General features: G+C 32.7%; 1 protein-coding gene across 2 annotated transcripts in view; it reads right to left on the bottom strand.

Moving 5' to 3' along the window:
• Positions 1-19968, bottom strand: part of LOC146540641 (ras-like protein family member 10B) — a 66049-nt gene that overhangs the window by 5431 nt on the left and 40650 nt on the right. The window contains exons 1-2 of one of the 2 annotated variants that reach the window (XM_085200665.1): positions 13043-13683; positions 6306-6454 (exon numbers count right to left, since the gene is read on the bottom strand). In XM_085200665.1, the coding sequence (XP_085056791.1) occupies positions 6306-6454; positions 13043-13124 (231 nt within the window). In that variant the 5' untranslated portion in view covers positions 13125-13683. Of the gene's footprint in view, positions 1-6305; positions 6455-13042; positions 13684-19968 lie in introns of those variants that run through there. The other variant, XM_085200673.1, reaches the window with a different exon arrangement.

Here is a 19968-nt window from a genome sequence, read left to right as displayed (position 1 = left end):
ACGTACTCTTTCAAAAGTCGTTACCTAATTTTAAAATGCTAATTAAATAAATAATTTTAAATTGAATCGCTTTTTTTTATAAAAATAAAACTAATTTATTAAATAAATTAATATTTTTATTTTTATAAATTACTATTCCATTTGAAACTAACATCCTGTAGACACGTTATTTATTTGTCGGTACTGGACTGAGAACTTTTAGTAGTGAAAATGAGTTACCGTTGTCACATACGAGTTGGATGAATAGAGTCCCAACGCTTTGTTATTTTATGGATGAAAACTAAAAAAGATAAAATAAGATAGGGTAAGATAGAATATATCTTTAAACAAATAGACAACTAGCAGCCCGCCCGCGGCTTCGTCCGCGTGAACTATGTTATTATTAATTACTGTCCTCATGAGTACATACGTCCCAAAAATGACGTCCATGCAAAATTCGAGACTCCTAGCATTTGTAGTAACGAAGTTTCATACAAACTTTCAACCCCAAAAACAACCTCTCAGAAGTCGAATATTGCAAATTCCATCTTAGCGAGCGCCTACGTTCTATAAATAACTCCTATGCAAAATTTGAGATTCCTAGCACTTGTAGTTTCCGAGATTTAGAGTGAGTGACCTTTCGATTTTATATAAATAGATTATTATAACATTATACTTTTCATAGTTCTGTAAACATAATATATTATGGCTATTATTTTAAGATATAATTTCATTATGTTCACTGTATGGAACACTTGTGTAAACAAAAGAAAAACTGTAGCTAATTTTTATTTTCTTATTAAATAATGTATGTTTGTAAAATACTTATGTATAATTTATAGGCCTTTTTGACAGTTAAATATCGAGGCCACCTAATTTTTTTTTATAAAATATATTTTATATATATACTAGCGACCCTATTGCGGCTTCGCCCGCTTTTACTACTGGATTATTCATCTAATGTATGTTTGCAAATCACTTAAGATAATGTGAAAATTAATTAAACCCTAATGCAACCTAAGCTAAACAATAAGGATTTTCAAATTGTTTTACACAGCAAGGATTTTTTAGTAGGTACCGTAATTTTATATCTGTGATACTAATGTTTTCAAGTACTTATTAAAATATATTTAAATTACTATTTTTAGATAGTTAAATGACATTAAATAATACATTCAACTCGAATTATCCAATACGTGCAAACGCATCTAAATCTTCGTTGCTATAAAGGCAGGCGGGTTTTTTTTTCGAGCTTGTGGTTAATGCTGAAGAGGGTATTCTGTCCCTGATGAAAAGCAAGCACTACGTGGCTGCCTGTGACGAAAATTAAATAGAATGCATCGGCCGGGAATTGAACCCGGGCTGCCCGCGTGGCAGGCGAGCATTCTACCACTGAACCACCGATGTGCGTGTAAGGCCGGCGGGCGCGGCGGACTCGCTTGTATAAGCATAACGTCGCGAGGCGCGTTTCGCAGCAAGGATTTTTTGATATTGTAACAACTTCTAAAGTACTTATTAAAATGAAAAACAATAAAAGAGAGTTTTGATCTACATTAAATGGCCAACGTAACTAATATATTTATTTGTATGCTGAGAGTAAGGGATAAGTGAAACTTGACTCGATACAGTTGATGTGTGAACGGCGTGATGTGTCAATAATTAAATGCGTTTTTCTCTAAAACTATTCGCAATTTCGAAATAGTTAAAAAAGCAAATTTTATCTTCGTTTAACGTAGAAATTTAATAAAGTATTTTAAAGGATAAGGATTAATACCATTATGGAGAAATATCCTTCACAATAAAAAATATATTGAAATTATTATTTTTAGACAGAAATATGATCACTACACGTTATTCTTAAAAGATACGAATATGCCGTCGCGGACTTTTTTGTAGATCTTATTAAAAGGAACAATACTCCAGTACATTTTTTTCATGTAGTATTTCCCATTAAAGCAGCGCATGCGCGAAAGTGTCTCAGCGGGTAGGACTTTATACACATTTATCGTATTTATGTTAATTTACATAATAATGTACAAATAGTAAACTATATATAAACCTTCTCTGAGAAATACTCGACCTAATGGTGAAAACCGCATCCAAATCCGTTGGGTGGTTTAGAAGAAGAAGAGTTAGAAAGTTCAGACAGACACAAAAAGCGACTTTGTTTTATAAGATATAGGATAGGATATAGAGATATTTCATACTGATATTTTTTTTTAATCATATTAATATTTAAGATTAGTAAATATGATAAAAAAATAAGCTACTAGTATAGAATATAAATATTTATCAGCAAATATAGGACATCTGAATAAAGAAGGCCGTCGTAGCGCAGCGACACAAAGGTGTGACTGTAACGTGACGGTTGTGGGTTCGATCCCCACTCGGGGAAGTGAAATATTTATTTACGTTTATATTTCCATTTCTTCGCTCTGGCGTCGAGGCAATGTGCGGCGTTGAGTTCTGCCACTCAACACGCAATGCCTCCAGAATTCGGCAGAAAGCGGGTAACGGAGTGTCTTAACACTAACTTCCCTCTGTCTACCCTGATGTGCGGGATAAAGCGTGAAGCTGAAAAAAAATTAGGATATTAGAATAAAGAAGAATAGTGTATTTAACCGAATGTATGTATAATAAATAACAACAATATTAGAGACGATCACGACGAGACAGTTATTGCGCATATTATTTCGTACATTTTCAAGTTATATCATATTCGGGATAGCATATATGCATATAAATGAGCTGAAGGAACGTGTTTACGTATACTCTACAGCCTAAATTGCTTGTGGGGTTGAAGGGGATTGGTTTTATGCTTACTCATATGAAAAATTCAGGCTCTATGGAAAAAAATAGATGTAAATAATCTTGTTAGCAGAGCGAGGGAAAGCGTAAATAAATCGTTACCCCGAGGTGAAATCGAACCCAAAACTTCCACGTGTATAGTGAAATGGTATGTCTTGGCGTCACGGCTGCCAAAAAAGCGAAATACTTTCTTTTTTATCTATTTTTTTATCATTTTGAGAATTCTTATTACAATTTTCTACCATATCGTTCATAATTCATATTATAGGTACATAATATTTCCGCGTCGTTAATTATTTCGATGATCGTAATTAATATAGTATATGTAATGAGGTCTACTGTTTGTTTAACTCTTGAAATACTGCTAAATATAAAATTAAAAAAAAATCTTACAATAAAAATGATAAATAAAAATTCATAAAAGAATTTAGAAATATATTAATCCAGTCTATTGGACAGAACAGTTGTGTATTAAATTATGTTATCTTTATTAATTTAATAGAAAATACATGTGTCATCTTTTTTAAAAATTTTATTGTGTGAACCTTTATCTTGTCCATGTTAAGAAAAGTTCCATTGAAAAACAAAAATAGAACACAAATAATGGTAAGGGATGTTTTGCCACTGTCCAGGAAATAAGTAATTAGGGGAATAAATAAGGGTCAGAGGGAAACTAGCCGTGTCGTCCCCCTAAGGGAACTTTTTCCTGTTACCAAGAACTTGCCGTCGTCATTGAATTTATTTATACTGGAATGTATAAGATTATCAAACAACTTTGTTTGTATGTGGATAATTGAAACTATTTGCTTATAGTACCTATTCATATTTATTCAATATAATTAATTAAATATTAGTGTTATGAGGAAAAGAAATGTTATTTTTTTTTTCATTTCCTCGGCCTGGTTCAATCTTTTATCAATAAAGTGTTGCCATTGAGATACTTCCGTTCCCCGTTGAGTGGCGAAACTCAACGCCACGCTTTGCCTCGACACTAAAGCGAAGTAATGAAAATATAAATTTAAATAATTTCTTTGAGTGGGGATCGAACCCACAACCAGTCGCGTTTACAGCCAACCCCTGTGCCAAACCCATCGCGCCACGATGACCTTATTACATTTATATAGAAAATCATCTTAAACCTTTTCACTAAGAAATAGATATCTCATTATAAATCAAAGAGCACGTGCAAACTTTTAACAAGTTTTAAGTAAAATTTAAAACTGATAAGATATCGTCCGTTATTCTAATACCAGAGCAAAATTAAAACTTTCATATAAACTAGAAAAGCTCGGTGTAAAGTTTAACATAATATAAATTTGTCAAGAAATGTATTGTTCATTTGAAGTTCTGGAGAACCTGGAAACCTAGTGTTAAGACACTTCGGTTGCCCATTCCTTTGCTGACGAATTCTGGAAGCATGGTGTGTTGAGTGACGGAACTGAACGCCGCGTTTTGAGTTTTTGCATGATTTTGTACAATAATATGATATACTTATTATAATAATTAATTGCTCTGAGTATCGAATCCACAACCACCATGTTTACAGTCAGATGCTCTCCTTCTACATCATGACGATCGATGACCTCGAGATATTGAAAGTACTTTTTTATTTTATACTTGTTTACATGACGGCTTACTTCGTTCAATAGGGATCACAAATACGATCCTAATCCTACCGCTATAGCGCTTCAGGAAAAATATATAGACAATAAATATGTAGTATAGGAGGCCATTGGACTGTTAAAAATGAGATCCAGATCCAAAAAACTTTGAAAATAGAAACAGATATTTATAGATAAAAATAAAAAAAATATAGCATGTAATAATAGGAAAAAGAAAGTACTAGAACTACTTCTAGAAGATACTTTTATTCTACGCTTATCTAAAAATGTAAAACACAAATATCCACCAATGCGAAGTCGGGACGGGCTAGTATTATAATATACTTAGCAACAACATTAACATCAGCTTCACGTTATATCCCGCACACAGCAGGGTAGGCAGAGAGAACCTAGTGTTAAGATACTCCGTTCCCCACTTTCTGCCGAATTCTGGAGGCAGAACTCCACGCTTTGCCTCTGAAATATAAACGTAAATAAATATTTCACTATATACATATATATTTAGCAATTATTCATATTTATTGTAATTTCGACCTAAATAAATAAATACCTGTCACGTCTGGCAAATTTCCTTTCTTGTTATTAGGCTACTATTTATTATTCAACGTCTAAAGTAGCTGTATAAACCCCACCGTGAAATACATGCCCGTCTTCAAGGCGTCAGGTAAGCAATCTTAGTAAGCTCTTTACTAAGCATGAATATTTTAAAAATCATATTAGCAATGTAAATACAAGTTTACATACATAAAATGAATTTAGTTAACGCAGATTTTTTGTTGTTCAAATTTCGCTTTGGATTTTTTTTTATATTTTTCTGGTCATATGGTCCTAAACTATAAAACCATGGACTCGAGGCTTGATTGGTCAGTTGACAGCGATTGATCTAAGCAGGATCTTTGTTATTTGGCATTAATATACGCAAAAAGATTATAATGAAATATGTATGTGAAAGTCTATATATTAGGAAATGTTTAGAGTAGCGATGGATTTTTAGACAAACCATACATATAAATAAAATTAAAGATTCCGTCTATGATTTTAAAATAACTGTGTTTTTAAATGCACATATAGATAGTTTTTATACGATACTAAAACACAAACAAATTATTTTTTTTGGGGTAATCTCCGGCAAAGCTGAACCGATTTCTATAGGACTTTGGCTGGAAGATACAGCCAAACGAGGACGATTTACCAAATATATATAACAACAACTATCGTAAAGTTCAAGCGAGCGAAGCCGAGGACGGGCCGCTAGCTAATAAAAGGAATTCTGTCAAAAATAGTAAATTAAAAAAAAATCTGCTTCACGCTGTATGCCACACACAGCAGGATAGGCAGAGAGAACCTAGTGTTAATACACTCATTGCGTGTTGAGTGGAGGAACTGAACGCCGAGTTTTATGTCAGTTTTAGTAATGATACAGGATTACATCGTACTATCCACGCAAAGCTAGATGATTAGCATTTGTATTATGTATGAAATAGTTAGTTATTTGGTTATACCGTCAACTCCGACACGACAAACGTTAACCGTAAAATGTAAATTTTCTCATACATTTTAATAGGAATGGAGTTTTTAACCCAAAAAATGTAGACTATATGCAAAACGTAATAAAACTAACTGAAAATGAACATGTTTTTTAAATAAAATGGTCAGTATAATTAAAATTTTTATTAAGCTGTATGTGGGATTACACCATAGGCAAAATTTTATTTAATGGATCTAGTTTATTTACATCTTTTAACTTGTATGGTATAACATTTGGTTGGTTGGTTTGGATGGTTGTGAGTTAGATCCTCTTGGGGGGAATCTGATCACATTTATTTCGCTGCTCATCAAAGAGAACCATTTTACCTTAGTATATTTATATAAGTATGTACTAAATATCCTATTTACCTGTATTATACTAGTTTTTCCAACTGCTGGTGCACCCAACAGAACGACCTTGATGAGATCTAAGCTGTCTGGGCTGGGCTCAACACTGGGCGCCCCACCCACCGTCAAGTTGCCGACGCCACCCCTCTCCAGGTAGTCCAAATCAAGTTCTAAACAAAAGAAAAATGATTATTAGTTTCTTAATTAAGTGTTAAGGTCACGTACGAGTGTCTACCGAGTTGTTAGTAATTCGACTAATTCCCTTGTAGAGAATGTAGATGAATGTAGGTAATTTTTAACAGCTTTGGTAAATAATATTTTAGTTTTATTTATGACACAGCTGATATTAGAATTTACAAATAAATAAAAAGTTATTAAATTACCACCTATTAGAAGAAAACTGAAAAATTTTAGAAATATCTGTGTAGATTTAGAGAATGTAAAAATATTAAATATTGCGAAAAAATTTTTTTCTAAGAAGATATAAACTGTTTGTAAGATTTACAAAACATATTTTTATGACAAGAATATTTTGATCTTAGTTATTAAGTTTTAGAAATGCTGAGGTACATCGCTAACTTGGATTGCCCTGATTTTTTTTTATTTTATTAAATCTAATTTAATCTATACAGAGAGCAAATTTCTAATTTACAATAACACCGTTTCTGAAAGTCAACCATTTTTATCTATCTTTTCTTTATACATATAAAAAAAAATTTGGATTTTATCATTATTAAAAATAGTGCGTGAATTATTTTATTAATTTCAGTTTTAAGAAAAAAATATATTAGTTAATATAAAAATATAATATAAAATTAAGCCTTAAATTCTCTCACAATAGGCCAAGATAATATGATTAATGTGACGTGAGTCAGCTCCTCCCTCGTCCTCTTGATTGCAATGGAATTACTTGTCAGAGCCTAATGAATATCGTATCGCCCATTAAAAGCTACTCAAATATTAATCATTATTTGGAGCAACAGCTCATGTTTAATTAATTACTTCTCATATCTTCAAATTCCATTCCATACAGATGAAACCTAGTGTTACGATACTCAAGTTATGGGTGTTGATTGGCGGAACTTAACGCCGCGCTTTGCTATCGTTAGTAGAGCGAAGAAATGTAATATTTCCTCCAAAGGCAATCGAATTTAAGACCTGTTGCGTTTACAGTGACACGATTGTGCCTCTGCTCTACGATTGGTCTCTGGTTATTTTATTTTAACTATTTTAGATAAAGATTTTTTAAATAATTTCTATTTAAATATTGTCCAAATAAACAATAGACTTTATATTAATACAGATTTAATATAACATACACAGAAATACAAATAACATTGTTAGGTTATGCAATGTTAGCCTCTAGGGAATGCAATAATAATTTTGGTATAATTAATGTTCACATATTGCCAAAAGAACCTAATAAATCTACAAGCAATTGTATAGCAAATCCATGACCTATTTTCAATATTTGTTTCTCCGATTAGAATTGAAAGATGGCCATAGATGGCAAGTGTAGTGGTATGTTACTCCGTTCTTTTAATTTTTAATATTTATATTAGTATGTATGCTTTATTTAAATTTATATTTTCATTTCATCGCCCTGGTATCGAGGTAACGCGGCGTTGAAATCCGCCACTGCACAAACAAAGCAATAGCAAGGATTAAGCGGAAAATGGGGAACGGAGTGTTTTAATATTTAGGTTCCCTCTGCCTACCCTGCCGTATGTGGGAAGTGAAGCCTGATTTAATTTTTTAATAGCAAAATTGATTCAGGTAAACAAATTACTTCTTACGTCTGAACTGCACCTTGAGATATTTTCTTATTATATACATTGACTAATTCACGCTTAAAATTTAGTATTATAAAATGTTAATCACATATGAAATATGACTTTTATAAATATACTTATCTATATATGTATATAAAAGGACTTGCCATCACTGACTGAGGTAAGACGCACGCACAGCCGTAACCGCTGTGCGTAGAAACGTGGAATTTGGACAGATGTTTACTTTCGTAATCTGGACATCCACTAAGAAGGGATTTTGGAAAATTTTAACCCTAAAGGGGTGAAATGGGGGTTGAAAGTTTATATGGATTTTTTTTAAATCGTCACCGATTTTTATAAAATTTGAAATTGAGACTCTTAAAAATACTTCATTGAACAAATGTTTCATAGTTTATTGGAATTCACCCCTAAATAAGTAAGCGAAGCTGCGCGCGTCCGCTAGTATTTTTATAAACAAAAACTACCTAAAATGTACGTGACTAAGAATAAATTTCGCCAAAACAATTTCCTTCCTGTTTCTCAATACATTTTATTTATAAGCTTGTTGTTCTGTTCAAACAGGAAAAAATAACGGGGATGTTTTGCAAACAAAGTTATAAATTTGCTGTCGCCAGAAGTTATAGTTCCCATTCCCAATGCTATAATACTGTTATTGTTTGAATTTATGTTTTCTCTTATAATTGTTAGCTGTGACGATTTTTTGTATTTGTAAAATTAAATTGAATTAAATCAGCTTCACGCTGTATCCCGCACTCAGCGGGGTAGGCAGAGGGAACGGAGTGTCTTAACACGGTAAACCGAAACCGTCTTGTTTTCAATCAGACGCCTTAAATTAAATACATTACATAGACTGCCTTAAATTAAATACATTACATATATGTGAGTTCGATTTTCACTTGATCATTTCGATGAAATTAAATATTTCATATTTTCATTTTCTTGGCTGTGGTGTCGAGGTAAAACGCGGCGTTGAGGTCCGCCACTCAACACACAATGCCTTATAATTTGGTGGGAAATATATAATACTCGGATCCCTCTACCAACCCTGCTACATGCGGGATACAGAGTGATGCTGAAAATAAAATTACAAAGGTAAACGTACCTGTTTATAACGAAATGTAAAATTATTCTTCAAAGGTCGTTAAGGCAATTATAAATATCGGAAAACAATTGACTTATCGAATATCCGCTCTTACAAGCACTTTATATGAATGTCGAGATCAAAGGAATTATGCTATAATAAAATGTTATACGATATTTATTAGATATACGCATCTTATTATAAAATTGAATTTTATAACATTTGTTCCATGTGTATTAGCGTAACTCAACGCCGTGCTTTGTATGGTTATCAGAACGATATAATAATTCATTTCTACGAGTGGGAATCGAACCCACAACCATCAAATTTACTGTTAGACGTAGTGCCTCTGCGCCACGATGTCCTTAAACGTTATCTTCTTAATACCTACATAAAAGTTTAATTGTTTAGATACGAGTTTCATCCTTGTTAATAGTTTATGTTTGTAAAATTAATTTAAAATTTTGTTTTAATTTTAGTTTTAAATCTGGATAACGAGGCTAGTTTGAGGCCAGTCGTAGTGCAGAGGCACAAACGTGCTACTGTAAGCTTTACAGGATGTGAAATAGTTATTTGCGTTTGTTTCCATTTCTTCGCTCTGGTGTCGAGGTAAAATCCGGTGTTGAGTTCTGTCACTCAACACAATGCTTCCAGAATTCAGCAGAAAGTGGGGAAAAGTCTTAACACTAGGATCCCTCTGTTTATCCTGCTGTGTGCGGGATACAACGTAAAGCTGATATAATTTGATTTTTGAAAATACTTTTAAAGTAATTCGCGTCCTTTTCGACGTAGTCACTTAAGAGCACTCACTGCGAGGTTTCTTCTATATAATTACATTACTACATTAGAGCTAAGAGAGGCAAGATATTTCATTACGGTTAATGCAATAGATCTTGTTTCATATGTATGTACGTAAATGGAATGAAATCCTTAATTTACTTAAGATATTTCTATTTTATTTTCTTTTTAAGGATTCAAAACAAATTAATTTCAAAAGAAAGGCTGTTGCAAGAATATAAAAGGGCGTCGTAGCATAACGGCGTAGCACAACGGCGTAGCGCCTGATTAAAGCGCGATATATATGGAATTATACACGGTGGAATGATATATTTTCATTTTCTTCTTCTAGTAACAAGTTAAGGCTTTGACTTCCACCACTCAACGGCTACGCTTCGAAAAAAATGAAAATGAAATTTATTTTGCCTATTTTATAACACTGATTTATCATCGTGTTAAGCTAACGATTTAGATTATTCCTTCAGGCTGTATCTCTGGTATCCATATAAACAGGGTAGATAGAGGCAACCTAGTGTTAAAACACTCCGTTCCGCGTTTTCTGCTCGAATTCACGTCGTTGTGTGTTAAGCAGCGGAATCCAACGATTTTGTTAACCCAAATTGTTAAAATGAGGTTTGTTTGTTTTTCCAAAAAAAATTATCATATTTTTAGAAAACCAATGAAATCTATCAAAAAAACTTAAAACAACACCACCAATGCCTAACAAAGAGATAACAAGTATACTCTGTGAGGTCTAGGCCATCACTTTTCTCATTTGCCAGCAATGTCACAGTTGATTTCCCAATGGCAAACGATATTCGCAAATACGGTTCCGGGATTAATCGAATCGCCAAGAGGATTGCTTGATCTAAGTTACAGTACACTGGAGCGATTCCATATTTTATGTACATTATGTATCTATATAATACCTATGTATATTTAAATTTGGTAAATATTTGTTAATGTCTATTTTTTTTCAGCTTCCCGCTGTATCACGCATGGAACTGGGTAGGCGGAGGGAGCCTAGTGTTAAAACACTCAGTTCGGCACTTTCCGCCGAATTTTAATGGTATTGCGTATTAAGTGATAGAACTCCACGCTGCGCTTTTTGCGTCGATACTAGAGCGAAAAAACGAAAATGTTTAATATTTCCAATTTCCCTCGAGTGGGAATCGAACCCACAATCTTTCGTGTTTACACGTAGTTACACGCTTCTGGTTAGGCATGGATTCAAAGCACGCTGTGGTCAAAGTTTGATACATTTTTTAAAAAGAATATTTCCGTTTTCTAAGTGTGGAATAGCATTTTAAAAATGTTATAAAAATATTTCTAATTAAAAACGTAGGCGACGCCGCGGAAAATGAATTTAAAAAAAAAGTAGTCTAATAGTAGATATCAAACGATTTTTCTTTATAGTCGATTTTAACGACCAGAGGTTTTCAAGCCTAAGTATATTTATTTTAAGAGTAACATTAATATAAATTATTATTTCAATCAGTATATTTTCATATTTGACTTCTTTCAAAGTTATTTTATAAACGAAAATATCGGCAGTATTCGCTATTACCGCGGCTACTGTGAAAGGTTCTGCGGTTAGTAACCAATTTGAGAGAAATTGACTTACAAGAGTGCTTAGAGTTCAAAGCACCCTATATTGTGAAAATGAAAGCAGCGGAGTATGAATTCAGTTAATTAAAGTAATATTTTCAATAAAAAGCCCTAACTTCAAATTTATAGTAATTAAAAACCTTATCTTATATACTTATAATAAAATCATAGCAGATCGGTAACTGTACATGGAAGATATAGAAGAAAAAAATGTTATAGAAGGCATTATGTGGCAGAACTCAACGCCGCGGTTTGCATCGATATTTCATTTCCTCGAATGAAAATCGAACCCATACCGTGTCACACGCTTCTACCCCTGCGCCATAGCTAGCTCAGTATATATATGCTGCTTATAATTATTAAGTAATTGGGAACATGGGTTTCATAGAAATTGTATGTTAGAGCAAACTTTGCGGGACCAACAAGCAGGCCGGTTCTAGTAAATCGTGACCTGAATATTTATGGTGAACAATAAGCATTACCATCAACCTTTTAATAGAAATATCAGTGAAAATACGGTATTTAATTTCATTTTTATATTGTTTTGTTTTTTTTGTAAAATATAAATATCATATTAAAAATGTGATGTGAGAAAGATATAAAAATATATAGAGCGAAGAAATGAAAATTAATATAATCATGCCGAGTGGAAATCGAACCAACACCGCGACCTTTACATACTTTTGAATTCATACTTAAGGTATTAGTAATAAATGTTAACAGAAATTGTATCAATATAAATATATTATTCAGTTTAAGCTTTTAATCTTGCTGAAATTGCTTTTTAAGCAATGTAATTTAAAGATTAATTTCTACAACCAAGTGAAAGCTCAATGATTTTTAAGGTATTTTTTTCTATACGAGTATATTTATATTTTTTATATAGCAGCTGTATATAGGCCATCGTGGTCATCAGGGTATAGCGCAGTGGTTGTGGTTTCAACCTCCAATTGGCGAATTGAATTGTTTCCATTTCTCCGCTTTGGCTAGAAAAAGCGTGGCGTTCAGTTCCGCCACTCAATACTTAATTAATCCAGAATTATGCGAAAAGTGGAAAAAGGAGGATCTTAACACTAGGTTCCCGGGTTTCCCTCTGCTTTCATTGCTATGTGTGGCATACAACTTAAATCTAAATAAACAGCCAGTTATCAGAGCAAGCAAAAGAAAAGATTAAATATTTAATTTCTTTGACTGGAAATCGAACCTACAGTCTGACATGTTTAAAGTCGTACGCTTGTACCATGCGCCACGATTTTCCTCCTTATAATAAATATTATATCATCTTAATAATATTTATCCGTAATGTTTCAAAGGTTGTCTGGTAGAGATTGCTTAAAGCAATAAGACCGCCTTTGCATACGTGTTTTTCTTTCATTTTTATTTATGTTATTCTTTATATATATTTCTTTTATGTGTGCAATAAAATATGTTCTGTTCTGTTCTGTTCTGTTCTGTTCTGTTCTATTCTATTCTATTCTATTTTATTCTATTCTACGCACCCAATATTTTGTTTTGCTTCGTACAGTTACCTCGCACACTCTCATCGTCCTTGTCTTTTGGTGAACTCTCCAGTCTATTCATTTCCGACCACTAACACTTACACTACACTTATTTTTTATCACGCACATGTTTATTTACTCACATGGTATTATTTCGTAATAATTTTAAGGGAAACAGAAACATACGAAGGAAAACAGAAAATCTGGCAAAATTTTCTAACGTGTTTTAGTTCAAAAGCACTAATTTAATATTCATTTTGACATACACTGACAGAAACACCTATTATCTATGCACTAAGAATTTTTTTAATAGATATTTTAGATGATACTTATAAAATACTCTATTTTATACGTAAAAATTGGCGGCAAATCGTCAAAGTTGGGATACGTCTGCTCTCCGAGAGACAGATTCATGTACTAACGCACTGAATTGGGCATCTCGGGTTTACGGGATGCTGGGGTGAGGTGTGATGAGAAAATCGCTTTTATAACAATCGGATTAAAGTTGACAGGTTGCAAGATGGATCGATTTCAATTTATAATATAATATATTTTATCAAAAGTGAGAGTAAAATCATTTTAAAAGGTTTTTTAACAAATTTTCATTTAATTCCCTGTTACCTTTGGTATTCAAACGACATAAGATTTTAGGCTTTTGACTCTAAAGATTTCCTATAGAAGCCATTCATTAATAATATTTTTATTTATTTCTAAAATAAACATAGTAAATATAATTGAATTTTATGTAATTATAGGAACATTTTGGGCAATCAGCCAGCTATCACGAACAGACTTACAGAAATGATTATAGATCGTACTAAAGAAAACGTCAAAACGAAAGAAAGTAAGAAAGGCTTTATCGCTGGCAGCAATCTATTTCAGGTAAATTTAAGATAGAGTTGTATATTAATATAATTTATATGATTATTTTTTTTATCGATAGGTATATGAGAAAATGATTATTAAAATACCTAAGTTGTTTTCGGAAATTAATATCTATATATATAAAAGGACTTGTCCTCACTGACTGAGGTAAGACGCGCGCACAGCCGTAACCGCTGTGCGTAGAAACGTGAAATTTGGACAAAAGTTTACTTTTGTAATCTGGACATCCACTAAGAAGGGATTTTGAAAAAATTTAATCCTAAAGGGGTGAAATAGGGGTTCAAAGTTTGTATGGAAAAAGATTTAAATCGGCACCGATTTTTATAAAATTTGAAATTCAGACTCTTAAAAGTATTTAATTGAACACGTCTTTCATGGTTTTCTAGAATTCTTCCCCTAAGGGTGCAAATAAGGGGTTGAAAGTTTGTATGGAAAAATCTTCAAATCGCCACCGATTTTTATAAAATTTTAAATTTAGACTCTTAAAAATATTTAATTGAACACATGTTTCATGGTTTATTAGAATTCACCCCTAAATAAGCTAGCGAAGCTGCGCGCGTCCGCTAGTATAAATATATGAGGCTATTTTAGCAATAATTATGGGTTCGATTTCTACTCTCCGCTCTGGCAGTACCTACAATATTTAAAAAATCTAAAATATTTGTTTTGCTTTGCGTACATGAACTTCATTGTAAATAGCAAGGTAGGCAGAGAGAATCTGGGAATGTAGTGAGACACTTCATTACCATTAGGAACCTCTGCTTCTCTCTTTCCGCCGAATTCTTGAAGCGTTGCGTGTTAAGTGGAGGAATTTATCATTGCCTCGTTACCAGAGCGAAATGAAATGAGAATATTAAGTGTTTCATTCTCCCGAGTGAGAATAGACACCACAGTCACACGCTGTACGCCTGCGCCAAGACAACTCCTTAAATTGTGATAAATAAGAAATAACAGAGTGTCTTGACTCCAGCTCCACCCTACTATATATACAAAAAGAATTTGAAAAGAAAAATTAAAGTATAGAATTGTACGGAAATATCATTAAAGAGACAAATTTGTAGCATTCCTTCAGGCCAAATACCATGTCAGATGTGACATACACTCGTAATTCGATGTCACCGGCACGCGTCTCCTAACGGAAGACGGTGGAGGAAATTGGTAAGGGTTGTCGAGATAATATTATTTATTCATATTTCTTATTATTATGAAATAGCATATTATTTAATAGAAATTATAGGCATTTTCCTGCTGAAATTGAAATATTATTTACTCGTATTTACTTTACATACACTTATAAGCTCATTTATCTTTATTAGCTTCATGTTGTACCCTGTATATAGAAAACAAAGGACAATTAGTGTTGACACACTCCGTTCTTCACTTTCCAGAACGAGGAAATAAAAGTAATTTATTCAGACGAATGGGAATCGAACTCAGAAAAGCTGTACAGCTGTCAAAAGCTGTTCCATTGGGCCACGGTAGCCTCATTTATTAAACGTTAATTTGAATTACTATGTAATGCTATGTTCTAACAAACACCATTTTAGGATTACAGATAAAACAATAATTGCATACACACCGCCTCGTTAGCTTTTACAAGAGATTTATGTGTAGGAGATAAATTCCAACATGGTTTGGTCAGTACACAGCAATTTCCGTACCTAAATTGTTATGCGACAAAATAATTAGTAAATCAGTTTCACGCGCTATCCCGCAAACAGCAGAGTAGGCAGAGGGAACCTAGTGTTAACACACTCCGTTTCCCACTTTCTGCCGAATTCTGGAGGCGTTGCGTGTTGAGTGGCAGAACCTAAAGCCGTGCTTTGCCTCAACACCAGAGCGAAGAAGTGGAAATATAAATTTAAATAAAAATTTCGTCTCCTCGTATGGGGATCGAACCCGCAACCAGTCAGTTTTACAGTCACACTTGGTGCCCTGCGCCATGACTGGCCTCATAATAAAATTAATCTATTTATACATAATATGAACAACAATATAAGCCATATTAAATGCCAAAGTTAAACCTTTTGACAGTATTAAACCTAAATTTGGCCAAATTTTGCGTTGATTCCAATGGAATTCAGTAAATGAACAGTGTTTTGAAGTTAGGTTTCAACTAACGTCGCTGTTAATTTACATTTTCTCTTTGGTAATTTAACCGGGTAAATATTAATCGCCTTAGCAAGCTTCAGTTGGAATAATAAACTTAATTAGAACCAAAACCACGCTTGGAAAGTTTATTAAAATATGCTTGAAACAAAAAATAAATAAATCAGCTTCACGTTCTATCCCGCACATAGCAGCGTAGACAAAGGGAACCTAGTATTAAAGCACTCCGTTCCCCACTTTCTGCCGAGTTCTGGAGAGATTGCGTATTGAGTGGTAGAACTAAACGATACGCTTTGCCTCGACACGCGAGTTCTGGTATTGTCTGGTTTTAATAAGTCTCACAAGGTTCCCAGGTTCCCACCTACACCGCTATGTGTGGTATACAGCGTGGAGCTAAAAAAATATTAAGGAAAAAGGTGTACAGATAATAAGGTAGTTGAACATTACAATAAAGGAATAGAAAAAATGATATCACGAAACGTTCTCATATTTCATCTCTATTACGTACCTTTCAAGAATGATTGGGATCACATTTCTTACCTCCCCTGATGATGGATCACGGGCCATAGCTCATAGCTCACAAGAGGACCCTAATACCGTTATTACGGGACGCACATAAGGCCTACGGCAAGGTCCTTTAGACCGGTTTAAAGCTTATATTGTATACTAACAGTTTATAGAAAATAGCAATTATTGTGATTTTTTTTTAATATTTTATTTATTTCTAACGTTATTACAATTTTTACGATTTAAAATCTTGTCGCGAGTTTTACTTGTGTAGATCAACAAATAATTTAACTAACATACTTGGTCTGAAACAAGTTTTTAAATGAACTTATGTTCATATAATAGTTTAAAAATTACATTTTAAAGCGATTTGAGGTCTCCGTGGTGCAGTACTACTTCGTCTGACTATAAAAGCAAAGAATATGGGTACGATCCCTACTGGGGGAAAAAATATTTTAATTTCTTCGTCTTTTATCGTAAAGTAAAGCGAAAAGATTTATTACGTAATAAGATTGCAGTTAGTTCAAAATTATACGTATTATAGTAGAAAATAAAGCTTTCCTTGGAACCGCTTGAGAAACAAGCCGAAAGTATTTTAAATAATAAAAGAATTTTATTAAATTCAAAGGTACATAAAGTTTACATTTTTGTTGACTGTGCTATTTCTACTTTTGTATAAAATAAAAAAAAAATGTTTTTAATATATCTTGCATTTTATTAAGAAATAACCTACTCTATTTTCTGACTTTGGATTCTCAAGAAAGTTCCTGAATGATGTCGAAATGTAAAGAGAGTAAAAAAAAAGAGAATATTATGTTTTCTAATTTATAATTTTGTAAATAAACAAATATAATAACATTTGTTTATCTGTTAAAATCGATAGCTTTATAAGCTTCGAACATTTAAACTGATTTTCATTCTCAAAGCGGGTTAGCCCAATTATTTTCTCAGCGAATTGACGATGTACCCTCAAATACAATTTGATTGAAGCCTCGAGTTGACACTAAGACCTATCGATATTCAATTAAAGTCTCACAAGTAAATCAGTTATAACGACATCTTACAAAATCTACTAAGAAAATTTACGACGAGATTGAAAAATTTTGCGGAACAAAATAACAGTCTCAGATATCTTCGGTCCTACACTGGCGAAATTCCAATATTTCTTATACTAACTAAGGTTGGAAGAAATTTATTAAATATTTTTTTGGCAATGAGATTACTTAATTAGAATATCTAATAAGAATATTCGTACCGAATAAAGAATGCTTTTAAATTATTTTTAAGGATTAATGGCGTAAGAAAACTCGTTTAGGTATTAGGCTTAGAGTCAAATATTTAAATAAATCCTATTGGTCTATTTAATACCTTAGTATTATCTATAACCCTTTTTTCGATTTTATCTATATATATAAAATCGAAAGGTCACTCACTCATCACGAAATCTCAGAAACTACAAGTGCTAGGAATCTCAAATATTGCATAGGAGTTATCTATAGGACGTAGGTGCCCGCTAAGACGGGATTTTGCAATATTCGACTTCTAAGGGGTTGTTTTTGGGGTCGAAAGTTTGTATGAAACTTAGTTACTACAAATGCTAGGAGTCTCAAATTTTGCATAGACGTCACTAGGACGTAGTCATGGAGACAGAAATTAATAATAACATAGTTCACGCGGGTGAAACCGCGAGCGGGCCGCTAGTTTTATATAATTTTTAAAGTTAACAACGTCGACATGAATTATCTACAATAACCTTTAAAGCCACACAAAAGACACTCAATACATAAAAAATGAATTCATTTGATTTGAAAACATTCATTCTTTTCTATACAAAGCTATCATTGTGAATTTATTGAAGTTTTTAGGTTAAATATTGCTATTTTTATTTATGAAGAAAATATTCTACAAAGCTATATTGTTCTGTACTGACTTAAACCGACGGATTTGGGTTCGTTTCTCAACGTAAATTTGAACTAATTCTGTTATATTATAAAACTACTTACTTTGCAAATTATGTGCATATATTACATGAAAATAGAGCAAAAATATATACAAGAATAAGAACTTTCCGTAGAACATTTTTAACTATTACTGAGCGCTATGCATACCTAACTGAATCTTGGGCGAGTTTATAGTAGTTTTTGTTGTATATCTATACTATTATAATAAAGCGGAAGAGTTTGTTTGTTTGTTTGTTTGTTTGTTTGTTTGTTTGTTTGTTTGTTTGTTTGTTTGTTTGTTTGAACGCTAAGATCTCTGGATCTACTGGTCCGATTTACTTGTTTTTGTTTTGTATGAAAGCTGCATTCTTCAGAAGTGCTATAGGCTATATAACATTACATTACACATATATACTAATATATTTTAAACTACTTTCTAATTTGACATGCAATTTATTCTGCCATGTTAATAACAATTGTCGCGTCGCTACGCAACCGTTACCGCGACATTTTGATATTCATCCTTATGAAAATAAATATAATAGTCACTTTTAGCATTTTATCTAGATTGAAATTATAGTTTACTGTATAACGTTCTAATAAATAATTAAGATGTCACTGATTCTAAATGACCTAGCCTACGAGTGGTACAGTATGACCGACGCGAGTGGTATAGTATGACTGTTTTATAAATTTTCATACATTTTCGAACTATTGTAAAAGTTTATGTAATTATTTGCTGTTTATAATTAATTTAAGCTACACTTTGGTTCTCTTCTTATTTTATTTGATATTGCCCGCTAAAATTATCCTACTTAACAGAGAGAAATGTTTAGTTATTTCGTAGAGTCGATATCTATGTACGCACGCACGAATAACTTTAGGTACTTTTTTTAATATTAAGAATACCTATCCTTTAGTTACTTTTAATCCTTTTGTTGGTTCATTTCAATAACTCAGATAATTTTTTCTAATAATATGTATCTACTTATTATTCTTTTTGATTATTTAAGCTTATATTTTCTTACTAATTCTATTGAAAATTGAAAATAATTTCATGAATATATTTAATAAATATTCTTATAGTTGAAGCAGGCGTAGCCGCGTCCGGGTCCACTAGTTCAAAATAAAAATACATATTTAGTTAGTTTTTAAAAGTTTTCCTGAACTTGTATACTACGCTCTTGAGGCAGGTCTTTGGTTTCCTTAGTTTAGACAAAGAAGTGAAATAAAAAGAATATTTTCTAACAATCATAGATAGCTTAACCATACATCCTGCACATAGCAAGGGCGACCGAAGTAACCTAGTGTTCAGACACTCCGTTTTCTATTTTCTGTTCAGTTTTCGAGACATTGCCTAGAGTGGTAGAAATCGTCACGTGGCCGCACTTTGTCTTATTGCCAAAGCCAGGAAAAAGAAAATAAACAAATAATAGATGAATCGAGGCCAGTCACGGCGTAGTGGCACAAAGTGTGACTGTACGC

This window comes from Heliconius melpomene, chromosome 2 (genome assembly GCF_056956725.1).
Source record: "Heliconius melpomene rosina isolate 202511_hmr_F chromosome 2, ASM5695672v1, whole genome shotgun sequence".
Classification (NCBI taxonomy): Eukaryota; Metazoa; Arthropoda; class Insecta; order Lepidoptera; family Nymphalidae; genus Heliconius; species Heliconius melpomene.
The sequence above is the reverse complement of the archived record's forward strand: the minus strand, read 5'-3'. Positions and strand labels throughout refer to the sequence as shown.